This window comes from Urocitellus parryii, chromosome 5, assembly GCF_045843805.1.
Source record: "Urocitellus parryii isolate mUroPar1 chromosome 5, mUroPar1.hap1, whole genome shotgun sequence".
NCBI classification, from domain to species: Eukaryota; Metazoa; Chordata; class Mammalia; order Rodentia; family Sciuridae; genus Urocitellus; species Urocitellus parryii.
This window is the reverse complement of record NC_135535.1, coordinates 15,573,454-15,597,950: the sequence shown is the minus strand read 5'-3', so window position 1 is coordinate 15,597,950 and position 24,497 is coordinate 15,573,454. Positions and strand designations below refer to the sequence as shown.

The window sequence follows — 24,497 nt, the reverse complement described above, 5'->3', positions numbered from 1 at the left end:
AAAGGATTTTCCATTTCCACTCATGTCCCACTGGCAGTATTCAATCATGTGGCCTTATTTGACTGCAAGGGAGGCTGCACATGTGCCCAGGAGAAAGATATTGGCTTGCATATGGGTAAGCATTAGTTAGTCTCTGCCTCAGTTCTTTCTAGCTTCCTTGAATGAGCCCCAGTAAACTTTCTTTTTAGGGAAATAAGTTGAAAACTGGTGCCTGCTCTGACCTTTGGTGGTAACTCCCTAGAACACTTTGTGGAGGGGACTTTGAAGCCAGGTTTAGGATAATTAATGGGGTTCTATGGTTGATTAGCCAAGGATGCTATGGGCATGTGGAGGGACACCTTTTGTGCAAGCTTTTTTTTTTTTTTTAAACTTCTCACTTGTATCTTTCTCAAAATCAAAGTTCAGCCTTCTAGGGGTGTTAAGTTCCAAAGTTGTCCACTCATTGCTCAGTAAAAAGTAGCATGGGACTGAGGGTCATGAGATCTGAGTTTGAGTTACTTCTACAACTTAATAGGTATGCGAACCCAAGTCAGTCTTTTAATCTCCCTGAATCTGAGTTTTCTATCCTACCTGTCTACCAGACAACCTGTTTACCTCACAGAAGTATTCTGAGGATCAAATGAGATGTATTTGAAATTGTCTGCAAACTCTAAAGTATAATGTATTCAGAATACATTATAGTAACTATAATTTATGAGTACTAAATCTCTTTCAAGCTTCAAAGGGTTTTAGTACTTTGAGATGCAATGATTAAGTACTTAGCTACATAAGGACAAAAATTATCATATCTCATCAGAGCCACGGTTCATTAAGCCCAATATTGTCATTGGCAGAGAAACTCAAGGGTAGGTGGAGGGCCGTGGTTGTTGTCCTTGATGCCAACTTCAAAGGACAGTGACAAAACACAATGTATTTTAATTTCATTAGTAACCAATTATGAGTTTAATCTTCATGATTCCATCTAAAATTTCAAAAATTTCTTTGTATTATAGCTTGTTTCCTCTCATTCACTATTTTTGGAATGACTTTTTCTTGTAAATTCTAAGCTTACTACGTTCATCTCTTTCAGATTTCAAGGGAAAGAAACAGAGTTTTTATAAGGCTTTATGAAGAATAAAAGAAACCAGGTAATCCTGTCTCAGCAGTTGCAATTTCAGGTGTGCTGGAAAAGCTGAATATATCTTTTAGAATGTAATAATAATAGCCACTGAGCACTTACCATATGTCATGGACTTCCTAAGTACTTTATATAAATTATATAACTACCAACTTGCTTTCAGGCAGACTGACATTTTCATATATGCAAAATGAGACTCAGAGGCTAAGGAACTTGCCCAAGGTCACAGATCTGCTAAGTGAACCTAAGGAAGGAGTCTAACTCTTGAATGAGTGCTCTTATCTACCTGTTATAGCGGCTCCTCTGAGCATCCAACAAGAAGCATTTCTCAGTGTTAAGATGCTACCAAATGCTGACTTGGCATTTACTTCTCAACTTCTGTTTCTGTCCTTCCTTTCTGTGTAACTTAATTAAAAATGTCCCAACAGAGAATATGATTGAGTTTGTTTGCCACTAGTTACTATGAACATATCCCTGCGTTGGGTAAGGTTCTCATGATAAACGTCCTTGGCCCTCTCAGATCTAGCCTATGGGGCTGTCTGTGGGGGATACATGGCCCTACTGGTTTTCACAGGATGATAAGGACACATCATGTAAAGCAAAACTTTTCAGAGGACTGTGGGAATGTCAGGCAGCTGAAGATTTTTGAACTTACAAGTCTTGCTCAAAATGCAAAATATTCTCTGCTTACAGTACTTAGAAACTTTGGTCCACATTCTCTCTTACCTTGCTGTTTGTGAAATGACAGAATGCAGGGACCCTTTCTATCCTTGCCTTTTCAGTGTTGAATCCTTTCTCTGATGCTGCTTCTGGTCTTCTCCAGTTCTATATATTTAAATTTATCCAGGTGTAGAAATCAAGACTGAACACAATCTAGTCTGAACCAAGGTTTTAAGAAGAGAAGGTATATATTTTTTCTCTATTATCTTCATGTTGAGGCTTCTCAGTAAAGGTCGGGCGAGCGTCGGAGGAAGAGACCACCAAGAGACTGTCTCATGCAACAGCAAGGGGTTTATTGGGGGACCAGTATGCTGGGGCTCAGAGCTCACTTGAATAGAGCAGAGAGAGCCCTGAGAACAGCTTAAGCAGAGCTTATATACTTTTCTTGGAGAGGGCAGGGAGGGAAGTTCATTGATGGGTCAGGGCCAGTGGGCGGTTTGCCTGCAACCGAGTGAGGGAGTGCATTCTGCAGTCTGGCAGTTGGGGACAGCACATTCTGGGAACAAGATTAGCAAACAGTTCTCAAGATTTCAACAGTGTTTTGTTAAGCATACAGAAAAACGGAGTGACAAGTACCTATTTTATTAACCTTTCAGAGAAGGTATATATTTTTTCTCTTATTATCTTCATGTTGAGGCTTCTCAGAACAAGGTCCAATTTCTTTAACATGGATTAAAGCCAATTAAAGCCTGGCTCTCCTGGATCTTTCTATCAGCATCTACAGACATGTCCCTTGACATGCCCTACATGAGAACCATTCTCAGTTGCCTGGATGTGGTAGAATGTACTTTAAAGCCCTCATGCTGTTGCTGACTGTTGAAATGCCATTGATCCGTCTCCCCATGCTTTCATTGTAGTATTAAATACAGTGGTCAGATAATTATGGACTTAAATTCCAAATGTACTTGGGCAAATATTGCTTAACCACTATGAATCTTAGTCTTTCACTTGTCAAGTGGGGATAACCATATTTATGCCCCAGGGATTGACCATTTGACTAGAGAACATGTTTATAAAGGGTAGATTCCAATGCCTGGCAAGGAGTCACACTTGGTAAGTGGAAGCTTTCCCTTATATTCCAGAGCCAACTGGGACTCTTCTGCCTTCTCCTTTTCCTTGCTCTTCCATCATCAGTGCCTCCTCCCATTCTCCTACCTCTGTCCCATGCATTGGTTTACTTCTCATATGGCTACCACAACATTTTTTTTTTTTTAAAGAGAGAGTGAAAGAGGAGAGAGAGAGAAATTTTTTAATATTTCTTTTTTAGTTCTCGGCGGACACAACATCTTTTGTTGGTATGTGGTGCTGAGGATCGAACCCGGGTTGCACGCATGCCAGGCGAGCGCGCTACCGCTTGAGCCACAACCCCAGCCCTACCACAACATTTTATATGTAAGGGATGGCAGTGTGTGCCAAGATGTTAACCATTTTTTCCCTCTAGGATCTCTTGGTCCTCTATTCAAAACATCAGTGACAGCAGAAAACAAATCACAAGACTGTTCTTAGTTTTTTGTTTTAAAAATCCAGCCTCTTAGGGAATCAGAGAGAAGGCATGAATTTGACCTGGGGTGCAGGTGTAACGCAGGATGGATTGCAAGTGATTAAGGTAGCTATGGTGTAATGGCCAACACTCCAGTCACTGTCAGCCAACTGTCACCAAGGAGGACTTTAGGACTACTACCAATCTCCTACTTTTCAATAGAAAACTTTAAAAATCAGGACAAAATAAAAATCAGGACAAAAAAAGTGAATATCAAATTTGTTATCACTCATTGAATTTTTGCTTTCAAATAATTTATTCAATACAAATTTATTCAGGAACAAACAATTGGGTAGAACCCAGGAATACAGAGACAAGAAGGTTCCTGGTGAAGCTCTCTGGAGAACCAGACACATAAACAGAGGATTGTGGTATTGAGTGATAGCAGCGGCAAGCTACAAATTATAAAGCTGAACTTGTCTTAACAAGCTCTCCAGGCAATTCTGATACTGCAGAAGTTGGAGACCCACTCTGATGGTGGAAAGCAAAAAGGACTTTGGAGCAGGGAGCCAATGCAACTGAGCCACCCTTGAGATACTGTCTTATATAAATCACAATCATAGTCCCTTCCCTGCTAGACTCTAAATGGGGTGCTTTCTGGTAATTCACAAGAATCAAATACAAATGTATCTTGTCTCTAAGAAAATTGAAGAACTTTGAGGGCAAGGCTGATTCTTCATTTATTTTTCTTCACTTATTTTCAGATGTCCATCAACACAGTACTTTCACAAGCATTGAAATTTAAGTAGCTAATTCAGAAATAAGACCAACTTCGTGCAAGGCTTATATATTCACAAATTTTCATAACATCGTGGTCAGACATTCATAAAACTTCCTATTTTCACCATTAAAAATGGTGTATAGTTCGGCAGATTAAGCACATTCACATTGTTGTGCAACATCAACACCATCTAGAACTTTTACCCCTTCCCAGATTGCAACTATCCATTAAGCAATTATTGGTATCTTTTGTTTTTTTCTAATGGGAATTTTTCCTATTGATTTATATTAGTTTATTTTAGGGAGACAAACTTTTTTAAAATACTCTATTCGTGGTGATTTTTTTATACAATATTTTGGAAAATTTTTAATTTTTCATGGAATCATAAAATCATGTTTAAGAATCCTTTTCATCAAATCCTGTATGATTTGTTGCCATCCTTGAAGTTCTTTGCCAACTCAACGTTAGGAATACATAAGCTTAGTTTCTTCTAGACCTGTTTTTTTAACACTGAGATATTTAATTCATATAGGACATATTAAAAGTACACTCAGATGTATTTTTCTCCCAAATGGTTCTGCTGTTCCAATGTCATTTCGTGGATTCCCGCTACTGATTTAAATGTCATCTTTTTATACTACTCCCTCCATGTGCTAGTAATTTACTCCCAGATCACTGGTCTAGTACCTTGGGAACTTACTACTGTCCTGTTATACCTTAATGCCCAAAGGCATCATCACTAATTTAACCGACTCTATTACTAGCCTTTGGGAAGTTTCTCATCCTCCCATAATGCAGTTTTGGGCTTAGTGAAGTAAATTCTCTGCCTCAGTAATTCAGGTTGCGCAAATTATCAATTCACATTTTTGTTGGTCTCCATTATTGGAGAATTGGCCATATCCTGTAAGCTCGGGTTGAGGATTATTAAGGTAAGACTTCCGACCTACACCAGAGGGCGCAGTTTCCAGGCTCGGCCTCGGTCACATCCGGTTTCCTCCCCAAGTTCAGTCGAGAACAGGCGGAACCTTTCTGACGTGCCTCGGTTGAACATACGCGGCGGGGACAGTTTAGGCCACCGAGTACCGCTGTTAAGGCGTGCTGCAGTCTGTTTGGGGCGGTGCAGGTGTGCGTGAAGGTTTTGTCTGTTTCTTCCTTTGTCGTGACCGACATGGACGTGCTAGCGGAGGAATTTGGAAACCTGACCCCGGAGCAGCTGGCAGCGCCGATCCCGACTGTAGAGGTAAGTGACGGAGTGTGGCGAGCGGAAGGGGCCGGGAGACATCTGAGGAGGCGTTTCCCGGTGAGCCGTGGTTTCGGAGGGGCGGAATAGCGGCTTCTGCGCATGCTCAGAGGTTCTGCGCACGCTCAGAGGTCCGCGCGTGCGAGCCTTTTTCCGATCCGGCGTCCGCGTGCGAGTGAAGGGACTGAATCCGGAGCTGTTTGCAGCGTCCGGGCCTGAGAAGCAGTGCGTTTGGTCCTCTTGATGGAGCTCTTACCGTATATGTGTGCATCGGCAAGGATTGGCCCTCGCATTCACCTTGGGGGACCAGTTACATCTTCACGGGTTTACAGAGACGTGCACTGAGGTCCAGGGGCGTTTAGGCCATTTTCATGAAGCCCCTCAGCTGCTGTAGTGGTGAAACCAAGTCGTGTCAACCCAGGGTAGTCATCATTCCTTTTAACCTAGAGTTAAAGTTTGTGCTGCAAGGCACTTTGCAAACGCCCTGAATATTTATCCAAAATGTTTCTTGTTTTCTGAGGGAAAAGCCCTATAACTTAATCAGAATTTCAGAGTTAAGGATAACTTTCATACAGCGAGCTGCCCAATGAGGTGCACCTGTTGCCATTTTTATTTTCTGGAATGGCTCTTATTGTAACGGGTTCACCTTGATGTTTTGACTATATTCCTTGTGGTTTTGAAAATTACGTGGTTTCTTTTCCCCAATCTTCTTTTCCCTAAACTTCTCCCTGGTTTTCTTTTTCCTAAACTACTACTTCCTGATCTCTCCTCCCTGATCTCATTTTCTCTGAATCACTTCTATAAAAGTTCCATATTCTTGCAGATGGACAGAATCACAGCCTTTGGGACCGGAGTCCTCTGTGTTTTTCCTTTGCTAGCAAAACAATAAACCTTTTTCCTTTTCACAAAGCTGCGTCCTTGTTATTGGGTTGGCATTAGGGACAAGGATGGAGCTTTCAGCAACATTATCATAGCCTTTTTGACCTTCAAAATCTTCATTGGCTTGGAATGGGAAAGTAGATAGTCCAGGAAGAGATTCCAGGTAGCGGGAACAGGGTGCTTGAAACCCCACAGCAAAACCATCATATATTTCTGAGGAACTGAAATAAATCTGGTGGTTCTAGAGTAAATGAAAAGAGGGGAATAAGAAATGAAGGATAGGGGCTGGGGATGTGGCTCAAGCGGTAGCGCGCCCGTCTGGCATGCGTGCGGCCCGGGTTCGATCCTCAGCACCACATACCAACAAAGATGTTGTGTCCGCGGAGAACTAAAAAATAAATATTAAAAAAAAAAAAAAGAAATGAAGGATATGTAAGGGTTCTAATTATGAAATATATTGTTAGACATCTGAACTCCCTGGGAGCTATAGAGGGTTTAAACAGGAAAGCAACATTATCAGTGATTCTGTTGCATTTGGAGCTGGGGGTATGAGTGTGAGGTGGGGTGGGAGCTCAGCAAGCACTGAATTCTAAGAACCTCTTTATAATTATTCGAAGCTTAATAAAGTTGATTACTGATCATTCCATCAGATTGAATCTGAGTGCCTGCAGCACACTGTTATCTGTCATTAGGCAATACTGGATTTTAACTTTGCAATTATTGATCCCCTACAATGTGTCAGTCTCTGTTTAGCCATAATATGTATTATATTATTTAATCTTTTTAAGTGCTGTTTTTACTTGTTTTACTAGTGTTCTACAGTAGTTAGATAAATAGTCCAGTGTTAAAAGGCTGGTAACTGGCTGATGTAGAATTTGGTCTTGGTCAGCCTGACTCCAGAGTCTTCATAGTTCACTGCTAACTAGACTGAGGAAAGAAGCCTGGTAAATTTGTATTTCTTGACTGAACTTGCAAACTACCAGTACCACAATTCCAGTTTTCTGATTTAGGAATAATAACTCTGTTTCCTGCATCCAATCCATATTACATCTTAAGAGTTCTGTTTTCTAAATATATACAAATCAGAAATCTCATTCCTGTGACTGTCCCAGAAGACATTAGATTTCCTTGCTGTCTGCTGCCATGGGTATCCCATCCATCCATCCTTCATTCCTTCCTTTCTTTTTTTCAGAGTAACAGATATAAGTTTATTGAAGGGATAAGAAGGGGAAAGGGGACACTCTTGAGGGAGAGAATGGGTCCTCTCAGGAGAAGAACCTCCTATTGTTTCTTAACACTAATGGTTTCTTGTTTTTCTTCCTATCAGACTTTTCCTTATCTTAGTCTGTGCTGTGCCCTCAGTTCTTAATGTTCTTATTGAGTGAATGAATATATGAATAACTTTTTATTGCCTTTGACAAATTAGAAGTATTTGGCTAGAATGTCATTTTTAAGTGACACTTTACTTATTTTTTTTAAAAAAATTTTATTTATTTATTTTTAGTTGCAGATGGACAATATGCTTTATTTTGTTTGTTTATTTTATGTGGTGCTAAGGATTGAACTCAGTGCCTCATGTGTGCTAAGCAAGCACTCTGCCACTGAGCTACAGCCCCAGCTCCACTTTATTGATTTTATACTGCTGAATATTATCTTTGCATTTAATTTAATTTGGGGCATACTGAGTTTGAGTGGCCTCTGAATCCGTAAGATGTCTGTGTCCAGTCAGTAGAGTGCACAGATCAATACCCATCACCAAAGCACTGATATTCACTTATATCGTTCATTTATTCATTCAGTATTTATTGAGGGTCTTTTCCATGCCAGGCACAATGCTTAACAAGGTACGTAGATAGGGCCACTGCCCTTGGAAGAATTTACATTTGGAGCTGGGGGAAGGAGTGTAAGGTGGTGTGGGGAAGCTCAGCAAACGTGTGAGATCTTACATGTCCAGCCCTACTTGAGAAGGAGGAAGGATTCTCCAGGGGTCGGACTCTGACCAAACACCTTGACAAACACCACACATGCAGGGTAGGCAGAGGAAAGCGTAGGAAGAGGCCCAGTACGGAGGAAAGAGGTCAGAGAAGGAGGTGTCGCAGAAGGCTGTGGTCAGTATGGCTGTGGAGGGTCTGAAGGGAGTGAGTGCCCTTGGAGTTGGTACCTCTGTCAGCCTCCTTGCAGGCATCTGAGTCAGAATCTGGCAGCCCTGGGATACAGGAGTGGGAAGAGAGGGAGAGTAGCTCGGCTCAGGAAGCGGTAGCTGAAGGGAAGAAAGTAAGGGAGAGGCTGCTGGGCCAAGGGAGGTTTTGTTTTTAAATGGAAATATGTAACAGTGCCATGGTTTTAAAGAACACATCAATTAAAAAATATAGGCTGAGTATCCAGGAGTGGGGGAAACAGAAATGGGATGAGGTTTCCTATCTTTTGGAGGAGATTGGAAGACAATAGTTGTGGCAGATCATCAGCCTCTGACCAATGATTTGGCTTTGGGATGTGAGGAAGTGGGTATGAGATTGGGTGGGGGGTGGGGTGGGGGAGGAATTTGAGATGTGGGAATAGGAACATGAGGGACTGGATTAATTTGTAGGATTGCTATAACAGAGTCCCACAGAAGCACAGCTTGAGCAACTGAAATTTAATTTCTCACAGTTCTGGAGACCTGAAGTCATAGCAGAGTTGATTCCTTTTGTAGTCTGGGTGGAGAATCTGTTCCATGCCTCTCATCTAGCCTCCGGTAGTTTGCTGGCAATCTTTGGATCCCTGGCTTATAGAAACTTTGTCCTGATCTCTGCCTTCATCTTCACATGATACTGTCCTTAGTCATGTCTCCTTTGTGGAGATCAGCCAAGTTGAATTAGGTCTCACCCTAGTGACCTCATCTGAACTATTACATCTGTAACAACCGAATTTCTAAATAAAACTCACATTCTGAGGTACTAGGGGTTAGAATTCAACATAAGGATTTTAGGAGGACACAATTCATCTTTTGTTAGTTGTGAGTCTCCTCCTTGTTCTTTTTAATATTCACATATAATTTATTATTAAATTAAGTCTTCAATTACATTAGTTTTGATAATTACTCAAATAGCTGTTGTCCAATACATGCTATAGAACAGTTCCATTAACCTATGATCCTTTTCTATTCTTCCCCCCACCCCATCAACTTTTGAGTTCTTTCATTATAGATTGGTTTGGCTGACTCCTTTTTTTCTTCTTTTCTTTGGTACCAGGAATTGAACCCAGGGGCATTTAACCACTGAACCACATCCCCAAGCCTTTTTTTTTTTTTTTTGAAATATGGTCTTGCCAGGTTGTGTAGGGCTTCACTAAGTTGCAGGGGCTGACTTTGAACTTGTGGTCCTCAGTATGATTACAGACGTGTAACAATATGCTCGGCCTGGCTGACTCCTTTCTTAAAAGTGTTTCTACCATCTTCGGTTTGTCTGCTTCCCCTGCTGGCCACTCCTCAGTCTCCGTGGTTGGGTCCACTTACTCTTTTCATGTGTAGATGTTGGAGTGTTCTTGTTCTCACTTTGTGGAGCTCCTCTCCATTTCCACTTTTATGGTTTTAATTACAACCTGTTTGCTAATCTATCCTTAACTTACACCTCCAGACTACTCTGCTCCCAAATTCAGACCATGCGTTGCCTACTCCATGTTTCACTGGAATGTGTGATGCATATCTCAAACCAAATTTTCCCCCAAGCAAATTCCCATTGCCTCTCCACAACTAAGCCTGCTGCTCTTGCAAGGTTCCCTGTATCCTTGTCTCCATCAGTAGCTCTAGTCTGGTGGCCCTGTCCCTCCATCTGCTCTGGCCAGAAAACAAGGTATTGATTTTGACTCCATTTTATCGAGTCCTGTTGGCTATAACTGAAAGCTTGTCTCCAAACTAATAATTACTCACTACTTGTTGTTACCAGGTTGGATTGTGGCAATCAGACACCAAGTGATCTTCTTGCTTTTAATCTTGCTTATTCTTAAACTGGTAGCAGGAGTGATCAGTTAAGGTGAACTAGATCATCACTCTTCTGCTCAGAGCCTTCCAGTGTGTCTCAGGTCACCAGAGTGAAAGCCAGATTTTGCTCTGAGGTTCTACATGATCCTTTCTCAGGAATTGTGTAGTGTGACCTTAGACTCAACTGTAACCATATGTCAGCATTTCCATTAACAAATGAGATGCCATATGTGAAAAGAGACTATCATGGTAAGCAATAGTCCAGTGCCCCAAAACTCAAGAAGCGTGGCGGTTAGAATCATTTACTAGAGAAGCAAATGCCATATGTGCCACCCTTCTGCATCCTTGAGGTGTGCTCTAACCTGGCACCAGTGCAGAGAGAATGGGAGGGAGAAAGGACGACTCCCTTTGAGGCCTGAGACCCACTCCCCCACCAGATTCTAAAACTTACCATTCCTTTCTCAAACGAGCCAATCTCATTTACTAAGGAAGTATCATGAGAATAAAGTGTGAAAAATACTTGGAATCTTGAGTCATTAGGAAGAGATTAAATGTTAGTATGTTTAGGCCATCTATGATATATATTTATGTGTATATACATACATTTGAATGCATGTATGTGTATACACACACACTATTTCCATAAAAGGGGTTATAATTTTAAAATCTTTCTTTTTGTTTTGCTTTGTTTTGCTCACTGTGATAAAGTTTTTATAACTTCATTTGAAAGTATTATGGTGCTGGCATAGAGTTCTGATATTCTTTTTGTTTGGTTCACAGGAAAAATGGAGGCTGCTTCCAGCATTTTTAAAGGTAATTGTTTAACATTTAATAATTGGTTATATTTCACATGTTAAAAAAGTTAAAAAGCACCTTTTTTAAAATTGAATTTTTATTGCCAACTATCATGTTTTTACTTTGTATAATTGTGTGCTTTGCTAGATTTTGCCAATACAGGGAATTATAACTTTTTTTTTTTTTTTTTTTTTTTTTTTAGTGGTAGTCCTGGGAATTGAACCCAGGGGTGCTTTACCACTGAGCTACATCCCTAATCCTTTTTGTTTTTAAAGACAAGGTCTTGCTACATTGTCCAGGCTGGACTCAAACTTGCGGTACTCTTGCCTCTCCCAAGTCTCTGGGATTATAGGCATGTGCTACTCCACCCATCTGGCTAATAGGAGGAATTTTAAGATAAAATCACTCCCCTTATGGTGCTGGTTGGGCGGGGGTGAGTGTGGGTTTGAGGGGTGGTAATCTAATTTTACAGAGAAGAAACAGTATATTTAGAAGCATGGCACATGCATAATTAGAAATAAAATACTGTTGGTCAGAGGGATGTTACAGGTGGTCAGAGATGGCCACCCAGACATGAACTGGATTTTAAGCATAAAGAGTTGAACTAAGCTGAAAACGATGTAGAAAGTATGGCTTACTCATAGTGCTTAAGAGGAGCCTCCACAGCATCTGTGAGAAACAGAGACTAGTCTGTTTGCCTGGAATGAATGGGTAGATAGTCAGAGGAGCTGTTGAGTTTAATATAATATGGTGTAGGGCTTCAGTTTGAGAGGGCTTATGTTTAGTAGTAGGTATCTTAGTGAGAGCCCACTTGTTACCCACGAGGGTGGCTATAATCAAAAGTCAAGACAATATGGGGAAATTAGAATCTTTATGTGCTATAGGGAGAATGCACGATGTTGCAGCTGCAGCATTTTTGGTAAACAGCCCAGCAGTTCCTTGAATGGTTAAACCAATTTACCTTATAATCTAGAATTCTGCTCCTGGGTATCTAGCCAAGAAAAATGCGAACAAAAGTCCACCCAAAAACTTTTACATAAAAGTTGTAAATAACTTTTATAAGAGTTATTTATAAATATTATTTATAAATAATGCCAGCATTATTTATAAGAGCCAAAAAGAAGAAAAACTACAAAGGAACATCAACCAATGATAAGATTTCTTAAATGTGCTGTAGTCATACAATGGGGTATTACATGGCAATTAAAAAAGATCAAGTACTGATACATACTACATCCTGAAGGAATCTTGGAAGCATTATAAGTGAAAGAGTGGAGACTTAAAAATAAGCAGTTTTGTTCAGTTAAGTCAGTATCACAGGCCGAAGGGAGAGGCTGGAGAAGTTGTCAGGGCCTGAAATCTGAACAAACTTAAAAGCCATGGTAAGAATTTGGCTTTTAAAAGTCATAAGAAGCTAATGAAGAGTTTTTAATAGAGGAGTGACCAGGCATGAAATAAAATGGTAGTGAGGTCAAGGGAAGGTTGTTTTTTGTTTTAGTTTGTTTTTAAGGAACTGTATATAAACAAAGAAGAGGAGTGGTATTTATGATTCAAAAGAGGAAAAGAATTGATGGCATATAGTCCAAGAAAAGGTGGAGAACTCACTAGAGATGTAAGATTGTGGTTATTGTATTTCTTCATTTAAGTTGGGGTTCTCCAGTAAGGAGGCGCCTCATAAAAATAAAAATAGATCTACCATGTGATCAGTTATCCCATTGTGGGTGTCTATCCAAAGGAAATGAAATTAGTATATCAAAGAGATATCTGCATGCCTGTGTTTGTTGCAGTACTATTTACAGTAGCCAAGATGTGGATCAACCTAGGTGTCTATCACTGGATGAATGGATTAGGAAAATGTGGTATATGTACCCAGTGCAACATTATTCAGCTGCAAAAAGAATGAAATGCTGTTGTTTATGGCAAAAAGCATGGGACTCAAGGACATTATTTTAAGTTAAAGAAGACATACAAAGAAAAACAAATGCCATATGTTCTCTCTCAAATACCATATGTTCTTTCTTATAAACTAAAGAGTTATTTCAAGGTAGAAAAGAGTAGAATAGTAATTCCTAGAGGCTAGAAGAGTGGTGGGCAATGGAGATGGAGGTTGGATAATGGCTACCAAAACACAGAGAGGAGAAATGAGTTCTGGTGTTCTCCAGTGTAGTTGAATGACTGTAGTTCACAAGTCTGCTGTATTTTAAGAACTAGAGGAAGACCCAAGGCCTCGCACACAAGGTAATGATAAGGAGAGGGAAAGCTAGTCCGTCAACTGGAAGGACTAGCTTTCCCTCTTCTTATCATTACCTTGTGTGCACATGTTGTACACATTGTGTGCACATGTTGAGATATCACACTGTAACCTGTAAGCATGTAGAATTGTGTTAATTTAAAAGAAAAAAATTAGAAAACAGAAAAAGTAAAGTTAGGTTTCTCTACTCAGACCACCTTGGAATGTATTTGTTCATGAACAGAAATGTAAAGATTTTAATATGTAACTAAATATTAATTCAAAGAATACAAAACTTGTAAGTTTTCCAGAAGGTGCTGTTTTGGCTGACAGCATCAGCACTCAGAAGTCTTTTTTGCCTGGAGTGACAGTGGTAAAGAAGGGCAGGTGTAAATACCTGTACTTATACGTTTTGCATAAGTACCAAATGGAGTGTGCTTGACTTGAGAGCATTTTTCTTTTTGGTGAGGATACCAATCACCTTTTGGGTTTTGGTTGACTTTCAGCTCATCATGAGCCAGAAATGTGAGCTGGTTTCCATAACAGAACTGTAATATTCAGCATGAGGGAGTATACCAGTCAGAGTGTTGAGCATGCTGCCAGGGAGCAGCATTCAGGTGCCCATGCTAGGAGGAGTGTTGGCAATCTGGAGTATGGGCAGAGCAGGCCACTGCAGCTGGAGGTTCTGAAAGGCATGCATGTGAGAGGTAGTTGAAGGGTCTGGTCTACTTAGAAGTGAGACCCTGAGAGAGAGGTGAGGAACGAACAGACGATCGTTCCTAGAGAGGACATGGAAATTGAGGGGCATAATCATCTCTTTAAGAGACAGTTAAGTCCAACGGGTAGAAATAAGGAAGAAAGACCTCATATCATTATAAAGTTGAGTTTTTTTTCTCTGAAATCAGGACTGTTTCAAAATGGAATGGTTGCTTTGTAAACTAATGAGCACCCTAATAAAGGAATTACAATTAAAACAGGTTCTCTAGTTGTGTCTATTAAGAATATTCTAGAATTGTTGAATGGTATGTTTGAAGATTAATGTAAAAAATGAATATGCGTAGCCCTTTTAAATGCTGAGATTTTAGAGTCTTATGTGTTTATTTTGTCTTGTCCACAGCAGTACATAAGCTGTCATTATACAATTGATGCTGACTGACTTCTGAGACAAAATGGACTGCTGACTTGTGTCTGATCTTAGGTTCCCTAGGTTTCACCTCCCCTTTTGATTTTAAATGCAATTATTTTCATCTTTCTTAATATTGTGATCCTCCCTTATTCTTCTGTAAGATGGTATGAATGATTAGGGATTTATGAAAACGGGATCTATTTTTCATGATCCCTGATCAAAAGTCAGAATTACAACAAATTAAAAGATCTAATGGACTTTAAGTTGGGATGTTAGAATGGGACAGTACCCCGTGCTATAAAATCTACATATTCCAGCTGAGCTGAGCAGAGGAGGTGGGCTTTATAGGCAGAAAAGGTCTAGAGAAGGCAGAAAGAAGTAGCAAAAATTGGATTGGCCTTTTCAAAGTTACTTCCGTATAGAATTAAAACAGAGGGGATTTCCCTGTCATTCTGGTTCAGTTAAACTAATCTCCTTGTGACTAATTGCTGTCAATTGCCTATTTGGGGGAAACTGGCCTCTTTCAATGTTAGTGTGATTACATGGCCCTTAGCACAAGTGACTCCATTTTGTTTTGATCTGGTCTACTGGGACCTAATACAGGAGGCTAGTACAACAAAGAAAATAGATGTTGAGGCTTGAAGAAATGATGCTCAATTGCTATGTTCTCTGCCCCTCCTTGGATTTATTAGCTTCTGGGAAGTCAGTAGGTATATTTAAATACTCATATCTTGAATTCCAAAGGTCAGTTTGCTTCTTTTTTTAATATTTATTTTTTAGTTTTAGCAGGACACAATATTTTATTTTGATGTGGTGTTGAGGATCGAACCCAGTGCCTCATACATGCTTAGAGAACTCTACCACTGAGTTATAACCCCAGCCCTCAGATTGCTTCTTAAGGAGGAAAATTTGAGAGTGTACTAAGATGGTAGAGAAAAGTAATGACACATTAATGAAAAGTTTTGCTTCATCAAATTCATGGATATTTTCTTTGCTTTGGTTTTGAGAAAAATTTGATCATCATGTTTGGTTAGAGTGAATTATATAATCTGTTATTTTGTTAATGACCTACTTTGTATTTTCTGTCTGTTTAGGTGAAAGGCCTTGTGAAACAGCACATAGACTCATTTAACTATTTCATTAATGTAGAGGTAAGCATCAGATCTTAGACACAGACATAAGCTAAAATTTAGTTGGAAGCCAGAGCCCAGTTCCTAATGTTGCGCTTTCTACTGCAGATAAAGAAGATAATGAAAGCTAATGAAAAAGTTACAAGCGATGCTGACCCCATGTGGTACTTAAAGTAAGCAACCAACTATGAGTGTACTATTTTGATTTGTTGAACATTTTTTAAAGTGAATGTAGTTGCTGTCAAAACTTTTTTTTTGTGTGTGTGTGTGGTGCTGGGGATTGAACCCAGGGTCTTGTGCATGCGAGGCAAGCACTTTACCAACTGAGGTATATCCCCAGCCCATGTTGTCAAAACTTTTATAAAATTATTATTTTTTTAAAAATATTTATTCTTTTAGTTTTAGTTGGACACAAAACCTTTGTTTTATTTATTTATTTTTATGTGACGCTGAGGATCGAACCCTGGGGCTTCGCACATGGTAGGCTAGCACTCTAGCCCTAGCCACAACCCCAGCCCCATAAAATTATTTTTCAGTCCCTTTAATAAGGTATACAAACTGCTCAAGTTTAATTTTGTTTAATGTATTAGCTCTCTTTTTTAATACCTTTATTTGTTTATTTTTATGTGGTGCCAAGGATCGAACCCAGTACCTCACATGTGCGAGACAAGCACTCTACCACTGAGCCACAACCCCAGCCCCTGAAGTTTAATTTTTAGTTGGCAAACTAATTAAACAAGTAGAGTTATGATTGAGAAGTTACTAAAACTGTTTACATTTTAACTATTTTATACAAACTTTTATTTTAGTAATAATTTTATAATGATAAATAATAATTTTAAATAAATTTTAATAATTTATAATGAATTTTTAATAATTTAAAATAAGTTTTTAATAAATTTTTAATAATGTTATAATAGAAAACTTGCAAAAATAGTATGGAGTTCCCATGTATTCTTTACCCGGCTTCCATTAATACATCTTACATAACCATAGTGCAATTAATTAAAAAAAATTTTTTTTGGTAGTTGTAGATGGACAGAATGCCTTGATTTTATTTATTTTTATGGGGTGGTAAGATCAAATCCAGTGCTTAATACGTGCTAGGCAAGTGCTCTACCATTGAGCTACAGACCCAGCCCCCATGGTGCAGTTATTAAAACCAGAAAGTTAGCATCCATTCAGTGCTACCAAATAGTCTGTGTGCCTTATTTGATTTTTTTCTCACCAATGTCCTATTTCCGGGCAGGAATCAATCTGGAGCCCCTTGTTACATTTAGTTGTCTTGTCTCTTCAGTCTGCAATAGTCTTGGTGTTTTTTGACCTTGACGCTTTTGAACAGTCTTGTCAGTGTTTGCAGAAAGTCCTTTAACTTGGTTTTGTTTGATACTTGCTCATGATTCGATCAGTTATGCATATTTTTTTTTGCAATGTCACAGAAGCGATGTTTGTGCAATTTTCACCAATTCATATCTGGATACAGATATCAATATATTTTATTACTGATTTTAACTTTGTTCACTTGTTAAGTGGTATCTTCCCAGTTTGTCTACTATAAAGTTACTGCTTTTCTTTTTGTAATTAGTATCTTATGGGAAGATCCTTTGAAACAATGCCGATATCTTATTTCTCATCATACTTTCACTAATTTTAGTATATATTGATGGTTTATAAGACTAACCATAACAGTTATTATTGTAGTGTAATGGTGAATGTGAATCTCTGTTTCCGTCATTCCATCTGCTTTCCCTTTCCTCATTTATCTTCCTGTGTAGTAACTGATATAAATTTGGACTCATGGATATTTGTTTTATTCCCTTGGTCTAATCCAATACTCTCATGCTGTTGCTCACTCTGACTCAGCTTTGGCCATAGCACATCCTTCAAGGTGACTTCTTGCCCCGTTGTCTCTGATACCAATCCAACACTACAGAAAACTTTCTCTCTTTCCTTATTTGTAACTTCTGTCTCAGTAAGAAATATCTCATTATGTACAATTTTTTGATTTTTTTTAAATCATAGACTATACATAAAGTAACTTACAATTATTAACTCATATCTCTGTGAGATAGGCTCCATTTTGCAGGTTGTCTTTTTTGTCTTGAGGTTTAAAGTGGCCAATCAAAATGCTGTTTTTTAGATTCTTTTCTTTCCCACCTTTCAGTATAGTTATGCTCTTTGATGATACAATTAGATTTGTATTCTATTTTGGGTTCCCCTACATCCATGTTGGTTTTACTTATGCTTTTTGCGGGGAGGTTGTGTGAATGAACCATTGTTATGATGATGAGTTAGCCTCTACAAAATGTGTCTTCAAAAAATTGGTGCTTCCCTTCCATTTCCCAGACACTCCCTGTATGTCTCCTTGCTTTATCCTTCCCATGTTTCTTTTTGTATCAATGAGCATATATTTTCCCCTCTTATGTTCTCCTTATTTGAATGATAGCATATCATAGATACCCTTTTTGTACTTTGCTTTTTTCATTGTGTATCATTCTTATGGAGCTATATTTTCAGTATTTATATAAAGAGATTTACAATTTTTTAAAAGATACTTTGATAGTATTTTCTTTCATTTGTAAAACTACATGTACTATCACTTCAAAAAAATGTTCAATTATAATTTTTAATTTGTTACTCTTTGCAAAGTAATGATTTGTCAAAGCAGAATTCTTATATTTCGGAGAAAAATAGCTTCTTTTTTTTAAAAAATGTGTTTTTTGAAGAAATAAAATATATAATGGAATAATCTGCTTTTCAGATATCTTAATATCTATGTTGGGCTTCCTGATGTTGAAGAAAGCTTCAATGTAACTAGACCAGTGTCTCCCCATGAGGTAATTATAAACATTATTTTATTTATTTATTTATTTATTTATTTATCTATCTATCTATCTATCTATTTATTTATTTATTTTATTATTAGTTGTTCAAAACATTATAAAGCTCTTGACATATCATATTTCATGCATTTGATTCAAGCGGATTAGAACTCCCATTTTTACCCCATATATACAAAGAAACATTATTTTAATTGGACTTGTTTGCTTTGACTCAAAGAATCTGCCATCTTAAAAGATTACTTTAAAACATGCTTAAAAAAAACCAACACTTCTGAGACAGAGATAACCAAATTAAATAAACACTTGTGTACAGGTTGAAAGTTCCTAATCTGGAAACCAAGAATTCAAAACTGAACATTCCAGTGCTCACCTGATAAAGTTTATGCAGATATTTCAGAATATGAAAAAAATATGAAATTTCTAATTTTTTGGATCCCATGTAATTTTGGATAAGTGACATTCGGCCTGTACTATACTGAGTTAGGAAATAATTCTGTACTATTTATTTTGTCATTCTGTCCTGATTAGCATGCACTGTTGTATAACTGCCGTATTTGTATCCAGTTTCAGAGCTTTTTGGTAATCTTCATACCATTGCTCAGCCACTGTACCTCAAGTACTATGCTCTTCCTTGCAGGGGTCTCTCACCTGACACACCTTTGAGGGTCCGCCAGGCATTGTGAATAGACCAAGAACTAGGAGCTTGTAGTCTCATAGGAGAGATGGATGAGAAGAAAGCTGAAATATAGTGGCTTTAATAGGGCTATAGACAAAGGCTTATAGAAAGGCAGGCCCTTTTATTGGCTTTTAATATTTTCTTGATTTCAGATTCCTCCATTTAGGGTCTATAATTAGGAAATGATTTAGGAAAGAATATGAATTTTGTAGGTCATGTTGTAGTCAAGTGAAAACTAAAATAGCAATCAGGAAATATAGTATAGGGATCTTTACTGAAGAACAAATAAGGTGTTCAGTATGATGGTTATTTTATTTTATTTTTTTTAAAGAGAGAGTGAGAGGGGGAGAGAGAGAGAGAATTTTAATATTTATTTTTTAATCATCGGCGGACACAACATCCTTGTTTTGTATGTGGTGCTGAGGATCGAACCCGGGCCGCACGCATGCCAGGCAAGCGCGCCACCGCTTGAGCCACATCCCCAGCCCAGTATGATGGTTATTGTCTAGGTAGTATGATCAAGTAACCAGACATTCTGTATTGGTAAATTTTGTTCTTATTTATACACCAAGTATTTGTTGAACATTTCTTCTGTGTCTAAATATTTAAAAAAGAAGTGAGATACATACTCTGTGGAGAGATTAAAATAATGAAACACATGAAGCAGATACCAGGGTTGCAATTTGAATGCTTGGAAGGGCCAGGTCTGTGAGGTAAGGTAGATTTGTGGTGAGGTGAAAAGGGGTGTGGCCAGGACTGTAGGGTAAGGAGAGTATGTGTCCCAGTTTGACTTCTCCCTCCTCCCATTTCCACTTTGCTAGATCTTTCCATTTTTTAAAGAATAAGGCAGCCGATTGGCAATCTAAAAAAATTATTTTCCAAACTCTGTTACTGAGTTCAGAGAAGGGAGAAGACAATTTGAAGTTTAAGAAGGCTAAGGCTTCATTTGTTACTATAATTGGTTTTTCTGGTGTTGAAGAAAATATGTAGATATTATTGTAATTAGAGATGAAAGGCAAAGATTTCTTGGATGGATTTTAGCTCTTGCAGAGCTGGGGAGAGTGTGAGCAGGTTGGAGGCCTATGCAGCTGCTGCAGGCTCCATCAGAATAGCCCCACTCCTGTGGTCAGAGCAGACAAGGGGATGCAGACCTCAGGGCCCGTGGAGCGGGGACCTAGTTAGTTTTTTTTTTTTTAATCACATCTGTGGAATTTCATTTCTGTTGAAGGGGTGGATCTGTTAAAACTCATTGAATGCTTACCTATTATGTACATTACATTAATTTTATTAATAAAAATAATATTTATATCTACAAGGCATCATGCTAAAATTTTTTTTTTTTTTTTTTTACACTCAGGAAATTAAAATGATCATTCTCATCCCCATTTTTTATTTGGGGAGACTGAGATGTAGAAACAGAAGTGGTGGAGCCAGGATTTGAAACTAGGCAGTAGAGCCCACACTCTTGGTACCATGCCATACTGCCTTAGTCTGTCCTGAAATAGGAGGCTTGACCTAGTTAATATAAGTATATAAATAATTTTTAATATTTAAAATGTCAGACACTGTTCTAAAAACTAGACTTTTAAATATAACTATTTTTTGTTCAATAGAAGCCAGAGAGAGGATTTAGCACCATGAGTTATATGGTTGATATTCAGAAAAATTATCTTTTTTGAAACTACAACCATCAATCTAATAGAAAAGTCATCAGAAAATTTGGATGTGGTTTCCTTATGTCTGATAATGGCTCAGGCAAGGCATCATTTAACTTCTCACTGCCATGTCAAACTGCATAGGGCAGCAGTATCTAAAATCTCACAGATGGTTCCAGAATTGTTAGAATGATTCAGTGAGTGATTTGTGCATAACATATCACTTGGTAAGGAGTTTAGTGTATTTGGAGAATATTTAAATATGGTTTTAATTTGTGTTTGTGTGTTTACATACTATAGGCACTGTTATCTTGGTTGTAAACTGTTTTGAACAGTACACCCAGGCACATTGATTACTTTCCATGGATTTACTTTGTAAGGAACATCATTGTTTTAAAGATACAGGGGGAGACAGGTGATGGCTCCAGATGAGTGAGAAGAAAATCAATATCAGATTTATTGTTTCATCTCTGAGCTGGCAGAACCAGGGTTGCTGTTGCAATGTCTGGATCAACATGTGATGTCAGGACAGGGACTATGGCTTAGAGCAACAGCTCTTGTGTAGCATATGTGAGAACTTGGGTTTAATCTCTAGCACCACAAAACAAAACAGAAAAACATACATGTTTTCATCTACCTCGTGGGGAAGGCATGTTGATAACTCTCAATTTCCTAAGGCAGCACATTGAACAGCTCAGTGGAAGGAAGATCAAATTTCAGTGTGGGGCACACTGCCACTAGATTTTGAATTCTGAAGAGGTCAGAACCTGTTCTTTTCCAGAAAGGAGGAGTAATAATTCTCTGATTCTATTTTTCAGTGCCGCTTGAGGGACATGACATATTCTGCCCCCATTACAGTGGATATTGAATACACCCGAGGCAGCCAGAGGATCATCCGCAATGCCTTACCCATTGGCAGGTAAGAAATGAAGCCCATACTGCAGTCACACTGCCTCAGTTCCAGACTTATGATGTGACCTTGAATAAGTTCTAAAGTTTTTGTTTGTTTTCCTTCATTTCCTCGTCTGAACTACGTAGGAAATGATACTTATTTCATGGGGTTATTTTTTGGATCTGATGAGCCAACACTTGTAAGGCATGTACAGAAATGCCTAGCTTAGAATTGTGGTCGTTATTAATTGTGAAACTTTTTCTGTAAAGTTGGGGAAAATGCTTCCCTTTCCTCCTTTGCCAAGATTTTTTTTTTTTTTTTTTTTTTTAAATTTCCTGATTAGTTTTGATCGTCTCTTGTCCTTACACTTGGTTTCTCTGCGTTATTCCGAGTAACTGCATTCATGATACATTTATCATGAGTGAGGAGTTGTTGTCATTTCTGACTTTCACTAAAATCAGTATGCACAATTTAAGCTAAATGTTTGAGATTTTATTTTCTATGCTAGAAAAGTAGTGCCCTGAGAAAATTCTTTGTTTCCTGTGTCTCTTTCATATAATATTGTTCCTTTGCCTTTCTAACAGAGTGCACAGAAATGCAGAACCCTTAGTGATGTGTGCACCGCATGTATTGTCTTCTTTGCAACTTTTGCCAATGACTGTTTGAACATGTTATTTTCTTTTCTTTTTTTTTTTTTTTTTTAATTTTGAACAGGATGCCCATAATGTTGCGAAGTTCAAATTGTGTTCTTACAGGGAAAACACCAGCAGAATTTGCCAAACTAAATGAATGTCCTTTAGACCCAGGTATGTGCAATAGCTTGGATTTACCCCCTTTCATTTTTTTTCCTTTGTTCTGATGTAGCTGTTGTTTAACATTTTCCTTAAAACAATATCAGCCTTTCTGCCTTATAATGAACAATTTTGTATAAAACTGTGTTCACAAAACATCTGAAAATTTGGCTCTAGCTTTATTCTCTTAGTCTATATTTCTAAAAATATACTGTTTCCTGTTTTGAGTTAGATTTGAAATTTTAACACCCCAAGTTCTGACTTACTGCCATGGTTCATTAGTTTCTGCTTTTTATGCATGCTCAATGTTTTCTTTGGGGATGCTTAAAATTCAAGAGTAATTGACCCAAGTTACTTGTCTAGCCTGGTTTAAAGTGGCTTACTTTAGGCTGTTGTAAGTACAGCAAAGGAGGGAAAAATTGGAAGTCTTTTTAGTTGTTGTTTAAATTTTAAAAATTATATATGTACTTATTTTTAGGCAGTTTCTTTGGTGAAGTTTCAAATGTAACACATAACAGAAAATCGTCTTAATACCTTAGCTCACATTTCACACTGACTTATTTTAACTTATAGTCACTTTAAGTCCTATATAGTTGCATTGATGTGGAATCCTAGAAGTTTTTGGAAGAAAGCTAATAGAACATGATTTTACTAGACTGTAACAAAATGTTTCATAAGTCAAATGTGTTGCCTTGTTTTACTTATATTCTGCAGGAGAATTGAAGTCTCGATTTACTCTGAATTGTGTGCAAAAAAATAAAGTGTAATGTTATGAGTTTTTCTAAATAGGTTATCTAGGAAATCTAATCTTAGTCGACTATAGTCACTGATTTGTTAGAAAACTTGGAATAAATTTCAGTTTATGTTGAAGACTGTTTGTTACTTTTGTGCTTAAGGAATCTGAAGTTTAATTTAGTGTCTTTCTTTTTTCATTTACATACTCTATGTGTCAGGGGATGGTAATATGGACACCAACAGGATATAGCCTATGTCCTTAAGAAGGGTATTATCTTGCGACTCATTTGTATGAAATCATGTGCTGACACTGTCATTCATCCAACATAAAACAATATCAGCAGCACCTTCAGGTTAAGTGATCACCAGTGCCACAGAGCATTGGAGATGTGATCTCTATCAGGAGATCCTACACTGTTCAGTCACATTAGCTGAAGAAAAGATGGTAAAACTTTCCTTGTTTCCTCTGGACAGGTGGCTACTTCATTGTTAAAGGAGTTGAAAAAGTCATTCTTATCCAAGAACAACTGTCTAAGAACAGAATCATCGTGGAGGCAGATAGGAAAGGGGCTGTGGGAGCTTCTGTTACCAGGTATGGGAAGCAGAGATAGTGCTGTTCAGATATGTTGATATTCCTAAATACCAGGTGGCTGTTGTCCTCTATGGAGACTGTCAGTGTTTCTGTCAATAGCAGATATCATGATTTTGAAATTATCTGCATTCAATTTACTGTGTAAGTCTATAATTTATAGGGTATTGATTGATTGTTTTGGATGCTGGGAATTGAACCCAGGTGCACTCAACCACTGAGCCACATCCCAAGCACTTTTAATTTTATTTACTTACTTTTTGAGACAGGGTCTTTCTAAGTTACTTAATGCCTTGCTAAGATGCTGAGGCTGGTCTTGAAATTGTCATCCTGCTGCCTCAGCCTTCTCAGTCACTGGGATTTCAGGTGTGTGTCACCGCACCCAGGTAGGATATTGATTTTAAAATTTCAATGATGAGTATGTGAGACAGCATTTGAAAGGTGACTATTTAAGTTGGATTTTCTATTAATCTATAACATAAAATGAACTTGTATAAAATAAAACATAACAAAAGTACTCCAGTTTTTCATGCTTATTTTCATTCTGACCATTTACATGTATATTCCTACATTCTTATAGGCAGAGGCCATTTTATATTCATTATATAATGAATTACATCATAAACTTAATTTTCTAGTCTAGCCTCATTCACAATGTATTTGTTTTGTACAAAAGCATCTCTTATATATCATTTATGTAACCTCTTTTCTGTGTTTTATTCATGTCTTCACTTTTCTCTCTGATAGAAAGGCAGCTAACAGTAATGATAGTTTATCGAGCACTTACTAGCAGCTAGGCAGTATCTTAAGTACTTTAGTTTTATTTGTCACTGCAACTCTTCACGATTAAATGGTACCAC

The 24,497-nt window shown here is 38.0% G+C and overlaps 1 protein-coding gene across 1 annotated transcript in view; it reads left to right on the top strand.

Annotated features, from left to right (window-relative positions):
- The first annotated feature begins 3,692 nt into the window (after window positions 1-3,692).
- The window catches only part of Polr3b (RNA polymerase III subunit B), a 128,473-nt gene continuing 107,668 nt past the window's right edge, over window positions 3,693-24,497 (top strand). The window contains exons 1-8 of the mRNA XM_026397570.2: window positions 3,693-5,338; window positions 10,956-10,988; window positions 15,421-15,477; window positions 15,565-15,629; window positions 18,218-18,293; window positions 21,449-21,549; window positions 22,237-22,328; window positions 23,523-23,640. Of these exons, the coding sequence (XP_026253355.2) occupies window positions 5,267-5,338; window positions 10,956-10,988; window positions 15,421-15,477; window positions 15,565-15,629; window positions 18,218-18,293; window positions 21,449-21,549; window positions 22,237-22,328; window positions 23,523-23,640 (614 nt within the window). The 5' untranslated portion in view covers window positions 3,693-5,266. The remainder of the gene's footprint in view (window positions 5,339-10,955; window positions 10,989-15,420; window positions 15,478-15,564; window positions 15,630-18,217; window positions 18,294-21,448; window positions 21,550-22,236; window positions 22,329-23,522; window positions 23,641-24,497) is intronic.